We start from the raw sequence: 23,611 nt of genomic DNA, 5'->3' as shown, positions 1-23,611 counted from the left end.
TACAATAACAGTAAAGTGCATAGTAGTGCAGTGAAATTTTCTTCTCTCAGCGTTTGCGACAGCTTCTTATCTTATATAACACATCCCAGCCGAAGCAAATTGAGGGGCATTATTGAGTTTCTATTGGTTATTGTGTAACCCAGTTACAGACTAGGAGTATGTTTTAGGATCAGCAATATTATGTAGTGGTTTAATAATTGACATGCCAGTATTATTAACAAAATATCCCACAGCTCTATAATACATAATTTGTTCATTTGTTAAAGTAACTGTTAAAGACTTTCTGATTCCAACTGTAAATGGTTGAGTCTGAATAGTGGTCTGCGATTGATTGGTGATTTGTCTATGGTGTACTCCTGCCTAGCACCCACTTCTGAACGGCACTAACTGAGGAAGGTCATTTAGTAAATGAGTGGTAAAGGTGCAGGGCAGGGGATGGGCTGAATGCCACATACTCTGTTTGCATGCAGTAAACCCTCAGTGCAATTCTGACAACTCCGTCTTCTGACAACTAAGTCCATCTATCCGAAGAACTGTCTCACAGGAAAGCAGTTTCTGTTGCTTACTTTTCTTGTGTGCTTACTGGGTCGCTTCTGGGTAAATATTGTAAAACTGAGGTAAAAATACTGGTTTGGTGTATTTCAGGACAAAGAGTGGAGGTAAAACATGGATCATTCAACTAAAAATAAATCAGCCTACAAGAAAAAAGTTGCTGTGGTGGGAGGTGGTCTGGTAAGATATCTTTATGACTATTTTTATAATTCAATAAATTGGAAAACAATATTCACCAGGGGACTGGAATGCCACCTGTTGACTATTCAATGATGTTTCAGTTGCTCTGTCAGGTGGTTCATATATGCTTATATTTAATTTGACTGGTTGAAATAAAACAGTCAAGGAATTGAAATGCAGGTAAAACTAATATTTGGAAAATGAATATTTTCACAGCATTTCATTACACATAGTGCAGTAGAGCATTTTCCCTGCTGTTGCTTTCCACTTTTCCTTCTGTATTTACTCACATTACTCAAGCAGACAACCTTTGTTCTTTACAAAATACAAAGTAAAGAAGCTGCACAATTTGTTGTGGTATTATTTTAATTTTATTAACCCACACAATTTAATTTGATGGTAAATGTCAATTATATGCAACTAAAACTGTATGGAATACTGTTACCATATGTCAGTGGTTTTTAATCTTGGGGTCGGGACACCATGGGATTCTGAAATTCATCACAGGGTTTTCAATTTTATTATTATTATTATTTTTTTTTAGAAATTGTACACACTTTCAATTTACATTTTTAATAAATATTTTAGGTGTGCACACTATTTACACATGTTTATACTGTGTTTATTCTATTGATATTTCTTTATTTTTTGTTATTTTACTAGAATTACTATTACATTTTTAATTCAGCATTCTGCACTGCTGAACCAGAGTAAATTACCTTTTGTTCCAGTGTACACTTGTTTGCTAATAAATGGCAAAGCTAATACAAAACTTAACCAAAACTTTGTTTACACTTTTCTGTTTTGCACTGTTTAAGTCCACTGTATATACACTGATCAGCCATAACATTAACATCACCTCCTTGTTTCTACACTCACTGTCCATTTTATCAGCTCCACTTACCATATACAGTGTATCACAAAAGTGAGTACACCCCTCACATTTCTGCAAATATTTGATTATATCTTTTCATGGGACAACACTATATAAATCAAACTTGGATATAACTTAGAGTAGTCAGTGTACAACTTGTATAGCAGTGTAGATTTACTGTCTTCTGAAAATAACTCAACACACAGCCATTAATGTCTAAATGGCTGGCAACATAAGTGAGTACACCCCACAGTGAACATGTCCAAATTGTGCCCAAAGTGTCAATATTTTGTGTGACCACCATTATTATCCAGCACTGCCTTAAACCTCCTGGGCATGGAATTCACCAGAGCTGCACAGGTTGCTACTGGAATCCTCTTCCACTCCTCCATGATGACATCACGGAGCTGGTGGATGTTAGACACCTTGAACTCCTCCACCTTCCACTTGAGGATGCGCCACAGGTGCTCAATTGGGTTTAGTCCATCACCTTTACCTTCAGCTTCCTCAGCAAGGCAGTTGTCATCTTGGAGGTTGTGTTTGGGGTCGTTATCCTGTTGGAAAACTGCCATGAGGCCCAGTTTTCGAAGGGAGGGGATCATGCTCTGTTTCAGAATGTCACAGTACATGTTGGAATTGATGTTTCCCTCAATGAACTGCAGCTCCCCAGTGCCAGCAACACTCATGCAGCCCAAGACCATGATGCTACCACCACCATGCTTGACTGTAGGCAAGATACAGTTGTCTTGGTACTTCTCACCAGGGCGCCGCCACACATGCTGGACACCATCTGAGCCAAACAAGTTTATCTTGGTCTCGTCAGACCACAGGGCATTCCAGTAATCCATGTTCTTGGACTGCTTGTCTTCAGCAAACTGTTTGCGGGCTTTCTTGTGCGTCAGCTTCCTTCTGGGATGACGACCATGCAGACCGAGTTGATGCAGTGTGCGGCGTATGGTCTGAGCACTGACAGGCTGACCTCCCACGTCTTCAACCTCTGCAGCAATGCTGGCAGCACTCATGTGTCTATTTTTTAAAGCCAACCTCTGGATATGACGCCGAACACGTGGACTCAACTTCTTTGGTCGACCCTGGCGAAGCCTGTTCCGAGTGGAACCTGTCCTGGAAAACCGCTGTATGACCTTGGCCACCATGCTGTAGCTCAGTTTCAGGGTGTTAGCAATCTTCTTATAGCCCAGGCCATCTTTGTGGAGAGCAACAATTCTATTTCTCACATCCTCAGAGAGTTCTTTGCCATGAGGTGCCATGTTGAATATCCAGTGGCCAGTATGAGAGAATTGTACCCAAAACACCAAATTTAACAGCCCTGCTCCCCATTTACACCTGGGACCTTGACACATGACACCAGGGAGGGACAACGACACATTTGGGCACAATTTGGACATGTTCACTGTGGGGTGTACTCACTTATGTTGCAGCTATTTAGACATTAATGGCTGTGTGTTGAGTTATTTTCAGAAGACAGTAAATCTACACTGCTATACAAGTTGTACACTGACTACTCTAAGTTATATCCAAGTTTCATTTCTATAGTGTTGTCCCATGAAAAGATATAATGAAATATTTGCAGAAATGTGAGGGGTGTACTCACTTTTGTGATACACTGTATAAGCACTTTGTAGTTCTACAATTACTGACTGTAGTCCATCTGTTTCTCTGCATGCTTTGTTAGGCCCCTTTCATGCTGTTCTTCAATGGTCAGGACCCCCACAGGACCACCACAGAGCAGGTATTATTTAGGTGGTGGATGATTTTTAGCACTGCAGTGACACTGACATGGTGGTGGTGTGTTAGTGTTTGTTGTGCTGGCATGAGTGGATCAGACACAGCAGCGCTGCTGCAGTTTTTAAATACTGTGTCCACCCACCGTCCACTCTATTAGACACTCCTACCTAGTTGGTCCACCTTGTAGATGTAAAGTCAGAGATGTTCGCTCATCTATTGTTGCTGTCATCTTCTAGACCTTCATCAGTGGTCACAGGACTCTGCCCACGGGGCGCTGTTGGCTGGGTATTTTTGGTTGGTGGACCAAATCAGTATCAGTCATCAGTATTGCTGTGTCTGATTCACTCATACCAGCACAACACACACTAACACACCACCACCATGTCAGTGTCACTGCAGTGCTGAGAATGATCCACCACCTAAATAATACCTGCTCTGTGGTGGTCCTGTGGGGGTCCTGACTATTGAAGAACAGCATTAAAGGGGGATAACAAAGCATGCAGAGAAACAGATGGACTACAGTCAGTAATTGTAGAACTACATAGTGCTTCTATATTGTATGCTAAGCTGATAACATGGACAGTGAGTGTAGAAACAAGGATGTGGTTTTAATGTTAGGACTGATTGGTGTATACATACTGTATATGGTCATGTTATCTTATCTTATCTTATCTTATCTTATCTTATCTTATCTTATCTTATCTTATCTTATGCTTTAAACTATATATTACAGCTTTATTGCACAAAGGAATAATTACAGGTTCAGCTCCCCTAGTTCCCATCAAAAGTAGCCTACATATTGTGGTTTATAGAGTGTATTTTAAAGGCAGCTCTAAAAATCCAATGAACTATGACTTTGCAGTATTTAACTTGGTCATGTCACTCTGCTGTTATCGCTTTGCAATGGTTGGCTGCACAGGTGGGGTCAGCTAACTCCAATGCCCTCTGTCTCGTGTCGCTTGTAGCAGATAGATAGACAACATCATGACAATCCATGTCATGATGTTGTCAATCCAGCTTATTCTTGGTCTTCTGAGTTCTTCCACAAGTCCTGTCATAGCACTGCCTTCAATGTTGGTCATCACCCTCTTCCATGAGATTTTTACCAGTTTTCTGATGCACTTGTTCTTAAATGCCTGACTGTGTCTTTCTTCCTCTTTCTTCAGTATCCAGCCCTCACATCCATATGCAGCTTGATATCCATTTCAATTTGACCATTACAGCCTTTTCCACTGCTATTTTTGACTTCCTTTTACCAGCATGTTCTGCAGTATTCGATACTCTACTTCCCATAAATAAGAGTCCATAAGTTCCAATCTATTACCTTCCATGATCTCCAGTATTTTTTCAGTTTCCACCATCACTTTTGTTTTTGCTCCATTCATCAGCGTTCACTGCCAGAGGACAGCACTGTGTCCATTCAATGTCTTGAAGTGCCTGGTGTCTGACCACTTATTGTCAGACAATCCACAAATGCTGATATTCACTCTCCCCAGTTCACTACCAAGTACTGATTCTATCACTAGCTCCTGTAGTTCTACTGGTGATGTAACCAATAATACAGTCAGCAGCATACCCGTGATTTCTAAGTGTCTTTCCAGCAACTCTGAATCCTCCAGGAAATCCATGTAAAGTCTCACGATGTCTGTAATACATTTGTGTATTACATATATGGTGAGACGTTACATCAAATGTCGGACTCCCTTTCTTACCCTAAACCATGCTAATGTGTCATTGGCTGTCCTGACAGCAGCATGTTGTTGGCTATACAGACTCCTTAATAGTTGGACCAAGTGCGAGGGGAAACCCATTTCAAGCATTTCTATTCATAGTTCACCATGCTGTACCATGTCGAATAACCTTGTGAAATCAGTAAAACATAAATATATAGTGCCTTCTTCCTTTCTCTTGCTTTTTTCATGATTTGTGATTGGATTGTTGGCCTAAATCCAGCTTGCTCTTAGGCAGTCTTTTCACCAAGCTTGGTTTGCATTCATTTCAGGATTATTCACAACAAGTCCTGCTAGCATGTAAGACCAGTGCAATGTTCCTGTAATTGCTGCAATGGAGCAAGTCACCTTTCTTAGGCACCAGAATTGAGACTGATTGTGTATTCTTCTGGGCAGTCTCCCACACTTTCCTGCAGATCTTATGCAGCTTGTTCAGAGTCATCTATTCACAAAACCTGAGCTGTTCAACTGCTATGTCATCCGGACCAGGTGCCTTTCGCTTAGCCATTTCTGGCATGGCACACTTGATCTCTTCCTGGGTGGCAGCTTCTTTTATCAAACATTGATCTGTATGTTTCCCTCTTCAACACTACAATTCTTCAAAGTAGTCTTTCCATCGTTGACACACTTTCTTTGGTTTAACAAGTTTCTTTTCCTTTTTGTCCTTGATGAATGTAGTTTTAGGTTGGAATGGTTTGGTGAGCTTCTTCACTATCAGGAACACAGGTCTGCTGTTTCCTTTCTTTGCATACTGAATCCAACTCAGCTTGTTTATCTCTTCTGAGCATCTTCTGCTTTCACATTGAAGTTTTTGTGTTGATCTGGGTACCATGATGCAACTTCACGGCACTCTTTGCCAGAGGACAGCACTGTGTCCATTCAATGTCTTGAAGTGCCTGGTGTCTGACCACTTATTGTCAGACAACCCACAAATGCTGATATTCACTCTCCCCAGTTCACTACCAAGTACTGATTCTATTTTTTTATCTTGAGCTGAATTCTGAGGTTTAGCTTGTGCATTTAGGTTTAATAATTGACTAAATATTTGGAAATACTGAATCAAGATCTTTTAAATGATTGTTGTGGGAGCACATCGATATTAGTAAAATTTTAGTAAAAAGATTTTTAAAAAGTGTACTTTTATATTTAAGGACTAAATTGTATAGTAATACGAATAATAATAATAATTTTTACAGTAACACTAAAAACTGAAATGCAATTTTAAAGTGGTATTACACAATTTATGCAATGATAACTGTACACTGTCAATTATGTTGTTGGAATCAGTGGACACGCTCTCTTTTCTGTTTCTTTCCTGATGTAGGTTGGAGCCCTAAATGCATGTTTTTTTGCGAAAAGAGGATTTGAGGTTGCAGTGTTTGAATCTCGAGAAGGTAAGAGCAGGAACGTTGTGTGTAATAATAAGGGCTACATTTTATAATAGCACTGATGGTTTTTGACTGACTAACCCTTTGCTTTGTTAGATATTCGCAGTGCCAAAACAGTAAAGGGCAGAAGCATAAATCTAGCTCTCTCACACAGGGGCAGACGAGCTTTAAACCATGTTGGAATGGAAGAAAAGGTAACGTGTTTTTAGCCTCCTACTTCAACAAGGCTCCTTCAACAATAAATCTGAAATCTGCAATTTGTAAATATATTCAATAGATAAAATGACAAAAAAGATTTTCAGTGTTTTCAATGATTTAATTCTATTTGTTAAAAATAAATAAATTTAGAAATTTCTCAAATACCGCCTAAAGCTTAATGGTCACACACATTCGACAGCAGTTTCCACTCTTGGCCTTCATGCAGATTTTCCCCTGACTCCCTAAATCTTTTTATGATATTATGAACTGTAGATGGTGAAATACCTAAATTCTTTGCAATGCCGCACTAGGAAACACTGTCTTTCAGCTGACTAACAAGTGCTGAGCTCTGATACATCCTTGTTTGCAAAGAAAAAAAACTTGGTAGTGTAGTTGGAAGTCAGTAAACTGCAGCAAAAACACAATGAAATTCAGATCTATTGTGTTATTTTGTATTAATTAAAGTCATTCTGGTTGTTCGAGTGTTTGCATTGTCTTTTTTTTATTAATTTGCATGACTGTTGTTTGTTTTGTATTTTTCTGTTATTTCTCTTGTATGTAGGTTGTCTCCAAGGGCATTCCAATGCATGGTCGCATGATCCATAGTCTGAATGGAAAACGGTCTTCTATACCATATGGAAAGAAAGGCCAGGTAATATAAACAACTAATAAACATAAAAAAAATCCTTGTACACATGCACACAACATTATGCCCTACCTAATTATTCTGCGTGTTTAAAATTTTGAAGTGATGCCAACTTTTTGAAGTAAAGTTAATGCATTTTTACTAAATGTGAAGCTGTTTAGATTAGATATGTTAAATACTCCGGAGGCCCAGAGGTAAATTATGCTAGCCCACTACTGCTGAGATCCGGGTTTAAATCTTATCAAGCTGCATGGACATAATTAGCTAGTGTTTGAGGGCAGGGGATTGCCAAAACAGTGTAGCCATTGGGAGGTACACTTGTCAGTGCGCTCTCAGTGTTGGTCCCAAGCCTGTTTAAAAATAGGAGGGTTGTGCCAGGAAAGGCATCCGGCATAAAAAGTACTAAGTCTGGTATGCGGATCAGGTCTGCAGTGACGACCCTAATATAGATACCAGAGCAGCTAAAAGAAAAAAATTACAAAAAATGTAATAAAAGAAGGTAAAAACACCCTTACTGTAAAATGTATTTGTTTTCCACTGCTGGGGATCCCCGATATTTTGCAGTTGAGGAGAGTATATTGCTGCTCACGCCTCCTCCGACCCGCACGCCCTTAACAGAACCCTTTTCCACCCTTGCACAGGCGCCTCTATCTGCCAATCAGAGTCCTTACACATTGTTTTGAAGACCCCGCCCACATATTCCGGTCATCCCTTCCTGCAGGCACTGCCAATTACGGCCGCTAGATAGCACCCAGCCGACCGGTAGCAGCGCTGTGTTTCGAACCGAGGAGTTCAGAATCTCCGTGCTGGTGTGCTAGCGGAATATCCCACTGCACCACCTGGGCGCCTGTATAATCTATTTTTAAGATAATGTTTAGATTAATTTACTCTAAGGGCATGTATTGCTAAGGCTCTTATCTGTATTAAAATACCTCTCGGGATCAGGAGCCTTTTAGCTCTTTTTACTTAGTAAATACAACCATTTTATTTAATTATTTCTAAAGTTTTGTTAAAGTATTATCTCTAAATGTTGTGTTCCATCTGGTGGTTTTGTAAATGCACCTAATTACATGTTATGCTAATCCTGCCCTTTGTATTAACCTGCATTATCACCATTTTACCACAAACTAACCACTGTTTGAATTTTACTGCAGACTAATGGTTTAATCAATAATGTGCTACTTGAGACCATTTCCTGTGCAGTTCAATTATTTCTCACATATAAAAACTCTTGTAGAAATCCAGTTAAAGCTAATGATTTACACTATACATTGATTTTCTGCTTACAAACATGTGCACTTTGTTCCAATGCATATCCTTGACATAAAACTAAGTTACAAAAAATGAAGTGGCCTGAGCTTCTGTCACAATCTGGTTTAACCAGTAACCAAACATCCGTGCTGTTCTCCATGTGTGCTGAGTGCTTTCTTCAAACAGTTCAAAATGTTAAACTTTGTATTTCGTAACTGTAACTTTTAGTAATTTAAACCTCTTTTATCAGCAATATCCCCAACTGTTTCTGTTTAAACATTTTTATTTTGATTATTTATCTCTACGTATATTTGAATTCATTGTTCATCACCCAAATTCTCTAAAGCTTTACAGTAAAAACCTTTTTTTATAGGCGGCAAAGAACCACCTAACTTCGACAAAGACTTAAAAACAATTTTGTATGTTCATTCAAGATTCAAGACTTTTATTGTCATGTGCACAGAAGAAACAGCAGTTACACTGTACAATGAACTTCTTACTTTGCTTGTCCTCCACATGTCAATTATAAGTATATACACTAATCAGCCATAACATTAAAACCACCTCCTTGTTTCTACACTCACTGTCCATTTTATCAGCTCCACTTACCATATAGAAGCACTTTGTAGCTCTATATTTACTGACTGTAGTCCATTTGTTACCCTGCATACTTTTTAGCCTGCTTTCACCCTGTTCTTTAATGGTCAGGACCACTACAGAGTAGGTATTATTTAGGTGGTGGATCATTCTCAGCACTGCAGTGACAATGACATGGTGGTGGTGTGTTAGTGTGTGTTGTGCTGGTATGAGTAGATCAGACACAGCAGCGCTGCTGGAGTTTTTAAATACTGTGTCCACTCACTGTCCACTCTATTAGACACTCCTACTTAATTTGTCCACCTTGTAGGTGTAAAGCGATTGCTCATCTATTGCTGCTGTTTGAGTTGGTCATCTTCTAGACCTTCGTCAGTGGTCTAGACACTGCCCACGAGGCGCTGTTGGCTGGATATTTTTTTGGTTAGTGGACTATTCTCAGTCCAGCAGTAACAGTGAGGTGTTAAAAACTCCATCAGCACTGCTGTGTCTTATCCACTCATACCAGCACAACACACACTAACACACCACCACCATGTCAGTGTCACTGCAGTGCTGAGAATGATCCACCACCTAAATAATACCTACTCTGTGGTGGTCCTGGGAGAGTCCTGACCATTGAAGAACAGCATGAAAGGGGCCTAACAAAGCATGCAGAGAAACAGATGGACTACAGTCAGCAATTGTTGAACTACAAAGTGCTTCTATATGGTAAGTGGAGCTGATAAAATGAACAGTGAGTTTAGAAACAAGGAGGTGGTTTTAATGTTATGGCTGATCGGTGTATAATTCTAGGTGTATTTGATTAGACAAATTTACTAAAGTTTGTTGCACACCTGGTTAACAACATGTTTAGTATTGACCTGAAGTATAATTGTTTTTGTGATTGGTTGAAGTAAATTATTTGTCTAATCACAAATTGGGAAACATGGACAAAATGACAAAACTCTTTATATAGAACATAAGCAAATTGGCATCTCAACTTAGAATGTATGAATGTGGGTATTTCTGTTAAGACTCAACACTCATATTGTTTTATTTCAGTACATCCTCTCAGTAGGCAGAGCCAACCTCAATAAGGATCTGCTAACAGGTAGTAGCACATCAGTCACATCTGTTTTATTAATGTAATGTCTGATAAAGTATTTTTACTATTTTCAAAAGTCTAAATGTAGCTTTGTTTCATTTGTCCTCATTGCAGCGGCTGAGGCATATCCAAATACAGAACTGCACTTTAAATACAAGTTGCTTGACTGGAGTCCAGAAACGGGGATCATGACCTTTCTTGGGTACACAGTGTTTACTTTTATTCAGCTATTCAGTTTTACTTTTATTTAGACATTTAGAGATCATTTACAAGCTTTTTAAAGGAAACATTAGCAGACTCCTAATCATCATTATTTAAGGCACCCAGGCGACAGCCTAATGTTGTAGCCTACTTGTCTAGACAGGCACTCAACAGACACAATTCAAAATGTCTGAAGAAGGTACGACCAGAAGGAAAATCAACTCCTTCACAGAGTAATAGACATAAGCAACTGCATAAGTGGCAAAAGAAAGAAGGAAGTTGTGTGATTATTTGTTAGTCAGAGCTCTGTATAAATCTGCCTCTGGCTGGTGTAGTGAACCAAACGGCAGCTTTACACACGTTAGAGTCCGAGTGTGCTAGCCTGAGGCTCTTCTTAACCAGAGAGGGTGCTCTCTTTTAATTTACACATTAAATGAATAATAATAATGATTACAAATAGTAAGGCATGCAGTAAATTATAAATTGCGGATTTAATAAATAAGATAACTTTTCATTTTATTTTCTATTTACTAGCAGCCTCTAATAATTTAAACATGATGAATTGCCCCTATAGAATATAGAATATTTAAGCCTGGAGTATATTTGCTTGATTTATTGCTTGAGTTTTAAATATATGGTTGAATAACAGTTTATAGTTTTGAATAACCTTTACATTAGCTAAAATTAAGATAAGTAAGATTGTACAGTAATTAAAAGAAAAAAAATTCCAATGAAGTTAGAAGGTCATTTGTTCTCTGTTTTATTGTAGGCCAGATGGTACTGAAAAGGAAATTCAGGCAGATCTAATAGTTGGCTGTGATGGTGCCTTCTCTGCCACCAGAAAACAATTTCTGCGCTGTAGTCGATTTGATTACAGCCAGACCTACATCCCACATGGATATCTGGAGCTCACTATGCCTCCTAAAAACGGTGATGTAAGTACTTTGGATTGTATTCTGTCTCACCAGGTCCTTTATGTGCAGAGTTTGCATGTTCTCCCCGTGTCTGCGTGGGTTTCCTCCGGGAGCTCCGGTGTCCTCACACAGTCCAAAAACAACCAGTCAGGTTAATTGGAAACACTGAATTGCCTTAAAGGTGATACTATAAGCAGTTAAGAAAGTGAGTGAGTAAGAATGTGTTTTGAGGGTTGTAAGGGAATTGACAAAGTGACTAAGCAATTCATTCCATCAGTATTTCAGGCATATTTGCCAGCTGTGGATCAGTAGTGTAAAGTTCAGGTTCTAAAAGTTGCTTTGCTTATTATCAAGTCAGCAGTAAGAATTCATTAATAATATCATTAAATCACTCTTACTTTAGGAGCTGGAATTAAACATCTCCACTGTACATTAGTGTCCTTTACAAAGTACACATTCTAATTAAAGAGTGCCTAGATGAAATGAAATGATTAAATATAGTCTGCTAAACATGTAAACACTGTTTGATGTAGGCAATGCCTCATTATCTTTGTTTCCATCATTAGTTTGCTATGGAGCCCAATTTTCTCCATATCTGGCCAAGAAACACATTCATGATGATTGCTCTGCCCAATTTGGTAAGTGAGAATTTTACAAATCATGTTCTAATTTATTCTTTATTCATTCATGTCCTTATTTTGTAATATGGAACCACGTATTTGTCAGTTTGCAATTTTTGAACTAAAAAGCCATTCTAAGTCTGCATGCATTTGTAAAACAAACTGAATACAGGTTTTTAAGTATTTTTTATATATATTTATGGAAGAAAAAAGAGATAAATACAGCAGTTTATTATTTATGTAATTGTAATAAACTTAAATAATAGAAATACAAATAGAAATACAGGTTAGGTTAGATAAATCATTAATTTAATAGTTAGGGCACATTCACTGACAAATTGTTAACTCTTAAACAGCTACCAAAAGTTATTGTTTCTGCTCGGTGAATAAGACTGAACATGTTTTGTGCCATACACTACTTTTTGAGAAAGTATTACTGGGATACACTCATTTGTCACTTCTTAGATACACTTTTATATCTGCTTAATAATGTGCTTATTGCAGTGTGTAAATAGCATTGCATAATATCTTCCAGCCACAAGTCCAAAGTTTCAGTTAATGTTCACCATAAACCAGTTAATCAAAAACCATAAAAAAAATGTGGCATGGTTGTTTATGCCAGTAAGACTTTAAGTATGCCAGGAACTGGTTGAGATTTCATGCACAACCATGTACGGTTTACCCAGTTTACTAAGTAACTTAACTAACTACTATTCACAACCATGTTGAACAGAGAGAACCTGGAAGGATGGGGTGCTTGGGGCGGATGGGCTACAGCAGCAGTCAACCACATTGGGTTTCACCCTTGTCAACCAAAAACACAGAAAACTTCATATCTTACTGATGAGTTCGTTTGTTAGAAGTTTGTCCAAAAGTAGTGAAGCTTTGTATTTACTTTTTAATGGTGAGGTAAAAAAGTAGCAGTAGTATTTCATATATACAGTGTATCACAAAAGTGAGTACACCCCTCACATTTCTGCAGATATTTAAGTATATCTTTTCATGGGACAACACTGACAAAATGACACTTTGACACAATGAAAAGTAGTCTGTGTGCAGCTTATATAACAGTGTAAATTTATTCTTCCCTCAAAATAACTCAATATACAGCCATTAATGTCTAAACCACCGGCAACAAAAGTGAGTACACCCCTAAGAGACTACACCCCTAAATGTCCAAATTGAGCACTGCTTGTCATTTTCCCTCCAAAATGTCATGTGATTTGTTAGTGTTACTAGGTCTCAGGTGTGCATATGGAGCAGGTGTGTTCAATTTAGTAGTACAGCTCTCACACTCTCTCATACTGGTCACTGAAAGTTCCAACATGGCACCTCATGGCAAAGAACTCTCTGAGGATCTTAAAAGACGAATTGTTGCGCTACATGAAGATGGCCAAGGCTACAAGAAGATTGCCAACACCCTGAAACTAAGCTGCAGCACAGTGGCCAAGATCATCCAGCGTTTTAAAAGAGCAGGGTCCACTCAGAACAGACCTCGCGTTGGTCGTCCAAAGAAGCTGAGTGCACGTGCTCAGCGTCACATCCAACTGCTGTCTTTGAAAGATAGGCGCAGGAGTGCTGTCAGCATTGCTGCAGAGATTGAAAAGGTGGGGGGTCAGCCTGTCAGTGCTCAGACCATACGCCGCACGCTACATCAAATTGGTCTGCATGGCTGTCACCCCAGAAGGAAGCCTCTTCTGAAGTCTCTACACAAGAAAGCCCGCAAACAGTTTGCTGAAGACATGTCAACAAAGGACATGGATTACTGGAACCATGTCCTATGGTCTGATGAGACCAAGATTAATTTGTTTGGTTCAGATGGTCTCAAGCATGTGTGGCGGCAATCAGGTGAGGAGTACAAAGATAAGTGTGTCATGCCTACAGTCAAGCATGGTGGTGGGAATGCCATGGTCTGGGGCTGCATGAGTGCAGCAGGTGTTGGGGAGTTACATTTCATTGAGGGACACATGAACTCCAATATGTACTGTGAAATACTGAAGCAGAGCATTATCCCCTCCCTCCGGAAACTGGGTCGCAGGGCAGTGTTCCAGCATGATAATGACCCCAAACACACCTCTAAGACGACCACTGCTTTATTGAAGAGGCTGAGGGTAAAGGTGATGGACTGGCCAAGCATGTCTCCAGACCTAAACCCAATAGAACATCTTTGGGGCATCCTCAAGCGGAAGGTGGAGGAGCGCAAAGTCTCGAATATCCGCCAGCTCCGTGATGTCGTCATGGAGGAGTGGAAAAGCATTCCAGTGGCAACCTGTGAAGCTCTGGTAAACTCCATGCCCAGGAGAGTTAGGGCAGTTCTGGGAAATAATGGTGGCCACACAAAATATTGACACTTCAGGAACTTTCACTAAGGGGTGTACTCACTTTTGTTGCCAGTGGTTTAGACATTAATGGCTGTGTTGAGTTATTTTGAGGGAAGAATAAATTTACACTGTTATATAAGCTGCACACAGACTACTTTTCATTGTGTCAAAGTGTCATTTTGTCAGTGTTGTCCCATGAAAAGATATACTTAAATATCTGCAGAAATGTGAGGGGTGTACTCACTTTTGTGATACACTGTATATATATAAAGGAAATACTACTGCTACTGCTACTTAGTAAAAAAAGTATCAATGTATATATATATATATATATTTTTTTTTTTTTTGTGTTGGATCATTGTCTGCTCAAATATGCAACTATGACACATTTTTAGTTTTATAATCCCATTTTATTTTGATTGTAAATGTATCATTGCTATTGTTAGGATGGGATATGTTCTATATTTGGAGTCTCCATGACAACGACTCTAATATGTTGTTATCTTATGCTTTAAAGGACAAGACATTTACCTGCACACTTTTCATGCCCTTTGAAGACTTTGAGAAGCTCACCACAGAAGATAAAATGATGAACTTCTTTCAGAAATTTTTCCCTGATTTAATCCCACTTATAGGAGTGTAAGGACCGCTCTGTCTCTCCCACTTTCATTCTGGTTTTTGTCAAACCCCGTTCTCTTCCCTGCATTCTTTTTTTTTACCATATTTTCTATGGTATGGTAGATGGTAGGTGAAAGACATAAATTAGATGTAATCTTGTATAGAAAAATGTTCTTTTTGAACTGATTAACTATTCATTTTTAAAACTGTAAAGTGGTGAACGCTTGCAAAGACTGAGCCTGTGGTGGATCCTTCGTTTATGCTCAGTTATGATTTCCTCACTGTTACTGAATTATCTTAGATAGCACAGAGGCTAATTAAGAGTGTTTAGGATCTTATTTTAAAGATAAATGTTATTATAGTTTTACATGACATGACATTGTATGTTTCAGTGATGCTTTAAAGAGAGACCTTTTCCGACTGCCTGCACAGGCCATGGTGTCAGTGAAGTGCTCTCCTTACCATCTGATGGACAAATGTGTTCTGATGGGAGACGCTGCTCATGCTGTGGTCCCGTTTTTTGGTCAGGGCATGAATGCTGTAAGTACACTTAAGAATGGGCTATTAGAGAGGTGGTTGTAACCACCTTTACTTTTACTTACTGTTACAAATGACGGCTCAAAGCACTAACAGAAAGGAAATCACCAGATGCTAAATTTGACTATTGGACATTTAACTTAATAAAAATAAAAAAAAACTACATTATGTACAGATGGCAAACAGAATGAGATAAGAAAATCTAACCATCACATAAACCATCTGAAATAAATACGGACATTACTACCAAAACACAGTTATCCCCAAAGCTACCTAAAACCATATACTCAGAAATGCCACCAAGTTAATGCCATGAATGTAGCCATAGATGCTGGTATGGCAATAAGCCCAAATACTACTAGTACTACTACTAAAATATAACAATATTACTGTTGTTTTTAATACACTGATCAGCCATAACATTAAACCACCTCCTTGTTTCTACACTCACTGTCCATTTTATCAGCTCTACTTACCATAGGGAAACACTTTGTAGTTCTACAATTACTGACTGTAGTCCATCTATTTCTCTACATACTTTTTAGCCTGCTTTCACTCTGTTCTTCAATGGTCAGGACCCCCACATGACCACCACAGAGCAGGTATTATTTGGGTGGTGAATCATTCTCATCACTGCAGTGACACTGACATAGTGGTGGTGTGTTAGTGTGTGTTGTGCTGGTATGAGTGGATCAGACACAGCAATGCTGATGTTGCTTATCTATTGCTGCTGTTTGAGTTGGTCATCTTTTAGACCTTTATCAGTGGTCACAAAACGCTGCCTACGGGGCGCTGTTGGCTGGATATTTTTGGTTGGTGGACTATTCTTAGTCCAGCACTGACAGTGAGGTGTTTAAAACCTCCATTCGTGCTGCTGTGACTTATCCACTCATACCAGCACAACACACACTAACACACCACCACCATGTCAGTGTCACTGCAGTACTGAGAATGATCCACCACCCAAATAATACCTACTCTGTAGTGGTCCTGTTGGGGTCCTGACCATTGAAGAACAGGATGAAAACAGGCTAAAAAAGTATGTAGAGAAACAGATGGACTACAGTCAGTAATTGTAGAACTACAAAGTGCTTCTATATGGTCAGTGGAGCTGATAAAATGAACAGTGAGTGCAGAAACAAGGAGGTGGTTATAATGTGATGGCTGATCACACGGTGTACATTGTGTCTGTGGCAGAAATTTTAATGAGGAATGTACTAGAGTGGCATTATACCACCTATACAACTAGTCTGTGTACAGAGCATATTATTAATAAAATGTTTGTTACTTTCTAGGGGCAAATTAACATTGCTACATATTTCTGTGTCCCAGGGCTTTGAGGACTGCCTTGTTTTTGACGAGATCATGGATAAGTTTGATGAAGACATTGGTAAATCTGTTTCCCTCTTCAGTTTATAACACAAGCACTGTAATGTAATATACAGTATATTTTTATTCTTTACTATTAATATTTCCAGTTTAATGTTTGTTGTTTTTAAAAAGCAATTAAATGCTATTTGTGTAAATGTATAAATGAAAAAGATTTTGATTGCAGCTTTCTTTTGCATGCTACTAGGAACTGTATTCTTAGCAATAACATTTGACATAAACACTATAAACCTTTTAAATTCCTGTTCCTTTTTCTGCAGATGCAGTTCTCCCAGAGTACACCCGCATACGTGCACCTGATGATCATGCCATAGCTGATTTGGCTATGTACAACTATGTAGAGGTGAGAGTTTCTTATTTAAGTATACAGTGGCCAAATGTACAAAAGAAGCCAAAAGTTTGCATATACAAGTTTGCATACATAACTATTTATTTAAAATAAAATGTCTTCAGAAGAGTCATTCAGAGTTTCAACACTGTCATGTGATTGTAAATTAGGACAAGGATTTTACTTGATAGCTGGAGTAGAGGAACTCCAGTGGCCTGCACTAAGCCCTAACCTCAGTCCCCCCTTTTAAAATAGGATGCCCACTAAGTTCATGGTCAGGGTTTTACATACCTTTGGCCATGTAGTGTACATCAGTTAACTGAAAGTATTGACATTTTTATAGTAATTTTATTTTACAGTATTTACTTCACTATAAAATATTTGGCTGTTGGTGTTTATTTTGTTTATTATTTTTTTAAACAGTGAATATAACGGTGCCATTGTAAGTCATCTGGCTTATATGGCAACTCTGCTTTTGATGTGGTATAGCAGTGTTTCCCAACCACTGTGCCGCGGCACGTAAGTGTGCTGTGAGAAATCATCAGGTGTGCCGTGAAAAATTATCCAATTTCACCTGATTGGTGTTGTGTCTGCCTGTTTATTAATAAATCCAGTTCCACACCGTTATATGAATTCTATAACTTTTTCTTTATTAACTCCCGTTACAGTCATTCACTCATGCACGTAACACACACCGGTGCGAAGCCAACTAGTGGTAAGCAACACTCACTGTTTCTCATGCTGGCTATATCAAAATAAGAGTCTCATTGAAAGTATATAACAGAGTATTACAATTGGTAATCTAAGCGAGCGGCATGTAGTGACAGGCAGAACAATTACATTCTCTTCCACTAGAGGGCAGTACAACTTCTTGGTGGTGTGCCTTGTGATTTTTGTAATGTCAAATATGTGCCGTGGCTCAAAAAGGTTGGGAAACACTGGGGTATAGAACTGAAACAAGAAATTGTAGATACTGTAGACCATGACAACTCTCTGGATGCACCACAAACCCTGTCTAAGAAATCAGTTACTAAAAATGTATGCATGTACACCGATTAGGCATAACATTATGACCATCTTCCTAATATTGTGTTTGTCCCCCTTTTGCAGCCCCATACACAACAAACTGCGATGCACTGTGTATTCTGACACCTTTCTATCAGGACCAGCATTAACTTCTTCAGCAATTTGAGCTACAGTAGCTCGTCTGTTGGATCGGACCACACGGGCGAGCCTTCGCTCCCCATGTGCATCAATGAGCCCTGGCCGCCCATGACTGTGTCGCTGGTTTACCACTGTTCCTTTCTTGGACCACTTTTGATAGATACTGACCACTGCAGGGAACACCCTACAAAAGCTGCAGTTTTGGAGATGCTCTGACCCAGTCGTCTAGCCATCACAATTTGGCCCTCGTCAAACTCGCTCAAATCCTTCCACTTATCCATTTTTCCTGCTTCTAACATCAAATTTGAGGATAAAATTCACTTGCTGCCTAATATATCCCATCCACTAACAGGTGCCGTGATGAAGAGATAATCAGTGTTATTCACTTCACCTGTCAGTGGTCATAATGTTATGCCTGGTCAGTGTATAAATAAATGAATGTCTGGTTGAACCTTTGGGTTTTGTGTAGAATTTTGTCACCCTTGTACTGTGTAAAATTTTGCTTTGTTTTCTTGTGACTTAGATGCGAGCACATGTAAATTCTAAGTACTTCCTATTCCGCAAGTACTTGGACAGGGTTCTCCATTTTTTCATGCCAAAAACCATCATCCCGTTGTACACAATGGTAAGCTGTGTTCTGGTTCTTTTTTTTAATTACTATAAAATGGTTCGATCTCTATTTAATGTCTTAATTGCATTTTTAATTATTTTCTCTCAGGTCACCTTTACTAGAACACGCTATCATGAAGCAGTGATCCACTGGCAATGGCAGAACAAGGTGAACCCTAAACCCTTAGTGTGGGTGTGTGTGTGTGATGTGTGTGTGTGTGTGAGAGAGTGTGTGTGTACAGCTTAGATCTAACAGATTGTTCTTGCAGCTAATGTGAGAACAATCTGATTATTTTTGTCCCCCTCTGGAATTGTTAAATTCTGAGTGAGATGTAAAGTCAAGGTAAGTGAGAACTGACAGTCGTCTCTAAGCAACTGGAAAAAGCGTCACTATGTACCAGAAAGTCAAGAGCAGCTTTTTAGCCATTTTACTTTACTTACATGTAGCATAAAATATTACAACTGGGTGACCACATATACGTTAACTTACTGTCCATGTCCAGTGTGGTTTCTAAAGACCACTCAGTCCTTTTTTACTACAGTGTTTTCTTTTATCTGCCACATGTTGTTTGATTGGCTAGGGTTTTTACCCAAGCATGATCATAATATTAATATAATTTACATTATAACATTAAATATTTAAAAGCTTTAATAGGTTTCACAGGTGTAACCAACAATTTGGAAATTCAGGAACAAAGACGTATACATTTTTCTATTTCAGCTTGGCTCTGACAAGTAGTGCTGGTTCTAGGGTAAAAAAAAAGCACACACACACACATACACCTTAATCAGTTTGTTTCTATAGTTACAGGCATGGCCAAAAATATTAGCCCCTTCATTTTTTTCAGAAAATGCACAATTTCTTTCAAAAATTCTTTGTTTTTTTGTTCATATTAGCTGAAAAAAAAACACAAAAAGAGAATGCCATACAGAGCTCCAGTTCCTGTGTCCACTATGCACAACATCATTAAGAAGTTTACAGGCCATTGCATTGTAGTGGACTTCCTTGGACATGGACGAAACAGAAAAAAGATAGAAGATTTCAGTGAAGGATTATTTAAATTGGAGCTTATTCAACCTCCAAACAAATTGAAGCTGTCCTGCAGATAGAGGGTACAGCAGTGTCAGTCAGCATCTGTCATCATCTGAATGAGACACTAGGCTAAGAAACCTGGAGGCCCCCACTGCTAAAAAAAGAGTCAGGCTGAAGTTTGCTACAGCTTACCTGGGAAAACCACAATCCCTCTGTTCTGTGGACACATAAGACCAAAATAGAGGTCAGACATGATGGAGGTTTACAGAGGTTTTTGGGTTGCTTTGCTGTTCTGGCACTGGACGCCTGAACAGTGTGCATAGCATCATAAAATCTAAAGACTATCATAGAGTTTTGGAGTGCAATGTACTTCATGTATGCCCTGCTTTCTGGCACTGGGTCTTCCAGTGGGGTAAGATCTCTAAGCAAACCTCAAAAAAGCACCCAAAATGGAATTGCTGGGGAGTTCTGAAGTGGTCAGCAATGAGCCCAGATCTAAATCTCATCAAACACTTGTAAAGAGATCACAAAACATTGGTTGTAAGAAGGTACCCTTAAAATTTGAGAGACCTGGAGCTGTTGGCAAGAGCAGAGTGGTCCAAAATTCCACTAGAGATGTGTATGCATCTCATTCATGGTTACAGGACACGATTGATTTCAGTTATGGTTTCCAAACGGTGTGCAAGTTTAAGCCATTTCTGAAGTTCTGTGTGGAATAATATCAGATCTTACTTTTTTCTCTTTCTTTTGTGTTCCAATGCAAAAGAACTAAACACGTGAATACCAATGCGTTTTTTATTGCATGAAGGAGGCAGTGAAGGATTTTTGGGACTGGCACTACAATGCACTGGTTTATGCATCCTAGTGGCTAGGTACCTATAGGACAATTCAGTGTCTCCAATTAGCCTGGCTGCATGTTTTTGGACTGTGGGAGGAAACCGGAGCACCCGGAGGAAACCCACGCAGACACAGGGAGAACATGCAAACTCCACACAGAAAGGACCTGGACCGCCCCACCTTGGGTTCGAACCCAGGACCTTCTTGCTGTGAGGCGACAGTGCTGCCCACTCAGTTAGGCTGCTGCTTTCTAAGTCATTTGCACTAGTAACAGTTTCAGCATAAACTATGCAGTAGTTAGAATCCAGTTTAAAACCCAACCTAAACTTATTAAAGCAGCCCTGAGTTGCACTTCATCCACTTACCTTTGGTGTACCTGACATACTGTTGCTGTATAAGGTGTGAGTAGTATGTATAGTATGCAGTTTCAAACAAAGCCAATAATGAGAATTTATAGTTACAGTTTGCACCTATACACTAGAAACACGCTTTTGCATTTCATATGCAAAATTTAACAATATCCTGACAGATTTATGTAATTTTGTTTGTTGTTTGTCTTCTGCAGGTGATTACTAGGGGACTGTTCCTCTTTGGGTCAGTGTCTACAGCTGGATCAATTTATCTACTAATCAAATATTTTCCCAAAAACTTCAGTGGTATTGTGGAGCACCTATGGAACCAAGCTTCTGCCCTTAACTGGTTCCAGAAATAAGAGCCTTAAAGTGAATGTGCAGGATTCACCAGGATGACATTTTGGAGGATAACATCCTGTAAAGTAATTTAGCTCTCATTGTGAACCCTAGCTTTGGTTTGTTCATCTAAGATTTAATCTTTTCTTTCAAACTGTGAAGTACCTATAGCTAAATGATTTATAGCAAATCAGTTTTAAGCAGTAATTTATTCAGTGGTGCAATTCTATTCAGAAATTATGTATTTTATAATGTTTTGAATAAGATTGGATTCAACTGGATTTCATTACCTGTCATGATTTATAACAGCCTAATTAATTAGAATAATTGTCTATGTCTTTGTCTATGTCTGATGTGGAACACGTGGAATAAAACATTGATGTAAGACACAAATAAAAGTGACAAGCACAAAAATACATACAAATCTGGCTGAACAGAACTAATTTACATGATATATATATGAATAAGCTGCTTCTTCTAGTTAGAATCACTGACTTTAATGTAAAATATTCACACTTATATCTTAACACTGCACTTATCAGCCAGTATTCCATAAACACACATAAACACACATTTACTTACATTTGACCCTAAATGCTAAATGAAACCTGGGACTATTTATTCTAAATGTATCATTTGCAATACATATCACAGCATGGATTGTGTGTAATGGTACATTCTTGGATAACTGGCTATTAATTATACACAGTTAAAGTGGAAGCTCTGTGGTTCAGGTACCATAAGTGCTTTAAATATTTAGTTGGTCTTTGGCAATAGTTATACAATAGTTTAATAGAGTCTGGCAGTTTAATATCCCAGGTTGTAACATTCGTTAATGCTGCACCACCCTTGACCCACTACTTCTGATCAAGAAGCTTCTTCTTTTCATTAGCAACTAACCGAGTCTAACACAGAGCCGTATGGCATACAGAGTCACACACTGCTGTCTGTGAATCACCCATCTCTCATGCAGGCTCCTGGAACTGGCGGTGGAGGCTGCATTTTAGCAGCAATGAGGAACCTATTTGATGTACCTCAGGCACTGTTGTATGCCCAGTCAGGATAATAGCTCAGCCAAGAGCTTGAGAGCTTAGCCGTAATGGGCTAAATCATTAGACCGCTGTGCCACCCAATCACCCCTGGCTGTACCTTTTTGACCTTTCTAAGCAACAAGGTGTTTCTTCACCTGGCTGATTGTACATATGAATAAGCAAGGGGTTCCTAATAAAGTGCCTGATGGGTTTATATTACAAGAATGTTTTATCATAAGTCCATCCTCTCGGTTTTCTGATTTATGTTTTCTTGCTTTTGTATTATACATAAATATAATACAAATGTAAAACATATAAACAAAATACATTTACATACTGTATATAAAAAAATAAATATCATGTTTTATAGGCATGTAATACATGTGACCAGTGTGAAAAAAAAAAAAAAGAATTATATACAGTGTATCACAAAAGTGAGTACATCCCTCACATTTCTGCAAATATTTCATTATATCTTTTCATGGGACAACACTATAGACATGAATCTTGGATATAACTTAGAGTAGTCAGTGTACAGCTTGTATAGCAGTGTAGATTTACTGTCTTCTGAAAATAACTCAACACACAGCCATTAATGTCTAAATAGCTGGCAACATAAGTGAGTACACCCCACAGTGAACATGTCCAAATTGTGCCCAAATGTGTCGTTGTCCCTCCCTGGTGTCATGTGTCAAGGTCCCAGGTGTAAATGGGGAGCAGGGCTGTTAAATTTGGTGTTTTGGGTACAATTCTCTCATACTGGCCACTGGATATTCAACATGGCACCTCATGGCAAAGAACTCTCTGAGGATGTGAGAAATAGAATTGTTGCTCTCCACAAAGATGGCCTGGGCTATAAGAAGATTGCTAACACCCTGAAACTGAGCTACAGCATGGTGGCCAAGGTCATACAGCGGTTTTCCAGGACAGGTTCCACTCAGAACAGGCTTCGCCAGGGTCGACCAAAGAAGTTGAGTCCACGTGTTCGGCGTCATATCCAGAGGTTGGCTTTAAAAAATAGACACATGAGTGCTGCCAGCATTGCTGCAGAGGTTGAAGACATGGGAGGTCAGC

The 23,611-nt window shown here is 38.9% G+C and overlaps 1 protein-coding gene across 1 annotated transcript; it reads left to right on the top strand.

Annotated features, from left to right (window-relative positions):
• Nucleotides 1-388: 388 nt before the first annotated feature.
• LOC134314605 (kynurenine 3-monooxygenase) lies at nt 389-21,930 on the top strand. The gene is made up of 15 exons (XM_062995264.1): nt 389-732; nt 6,407-6,476; nt 6,567-6,664; nt 7,231-7,320; nt 10,204-10,252; nt 10,361-10,448; nt 11,217-11,382; nt 11,928-11,999; nt 14,820-14,941; nt 15,313-15,460; nt 16,790-16,847; nt 17,107-17,189; nt 18,862-18,963; nt 19,057-19,116; nt 21,383-21,930. The coding sequence occupies exons 1-15, from the start codon at nt 667-669 to the stop codon at nt 21,527-21,529; spliced, it is 1,419 nt and encodes a 472-aa protein (XP_062851334.1). The 5' UTR covers nt 389-666; the 3' UTR covers nt 21,530-21,930.
• The last annotated feature ends 1,681 nt before the right edge of the window (nt 21,931-23,611 follow it).

The sequence above is a fragment of the Trichomycterus rosablanca genome, chromosome 5 (assembly GCF_030014385.1).
Source record: "Trichomycterus rosablanca isolate fTriRos1 chromosome 5, fTriRos1.hap1, whole genome shotgun sequence".
Classification (NCBI taxonomy): Eukaryota; Metazoa; Chordata; class Actinopteri; order Siluriformes; family Trichomycteridae; genus Trichomycterus; species Trichomycterus rosablanca.
The sequence above is the reverse complement of the archived record's forward strand: the minus strand, read 5'-3'. Positions and strand labels throughout refer to the sequence as shown.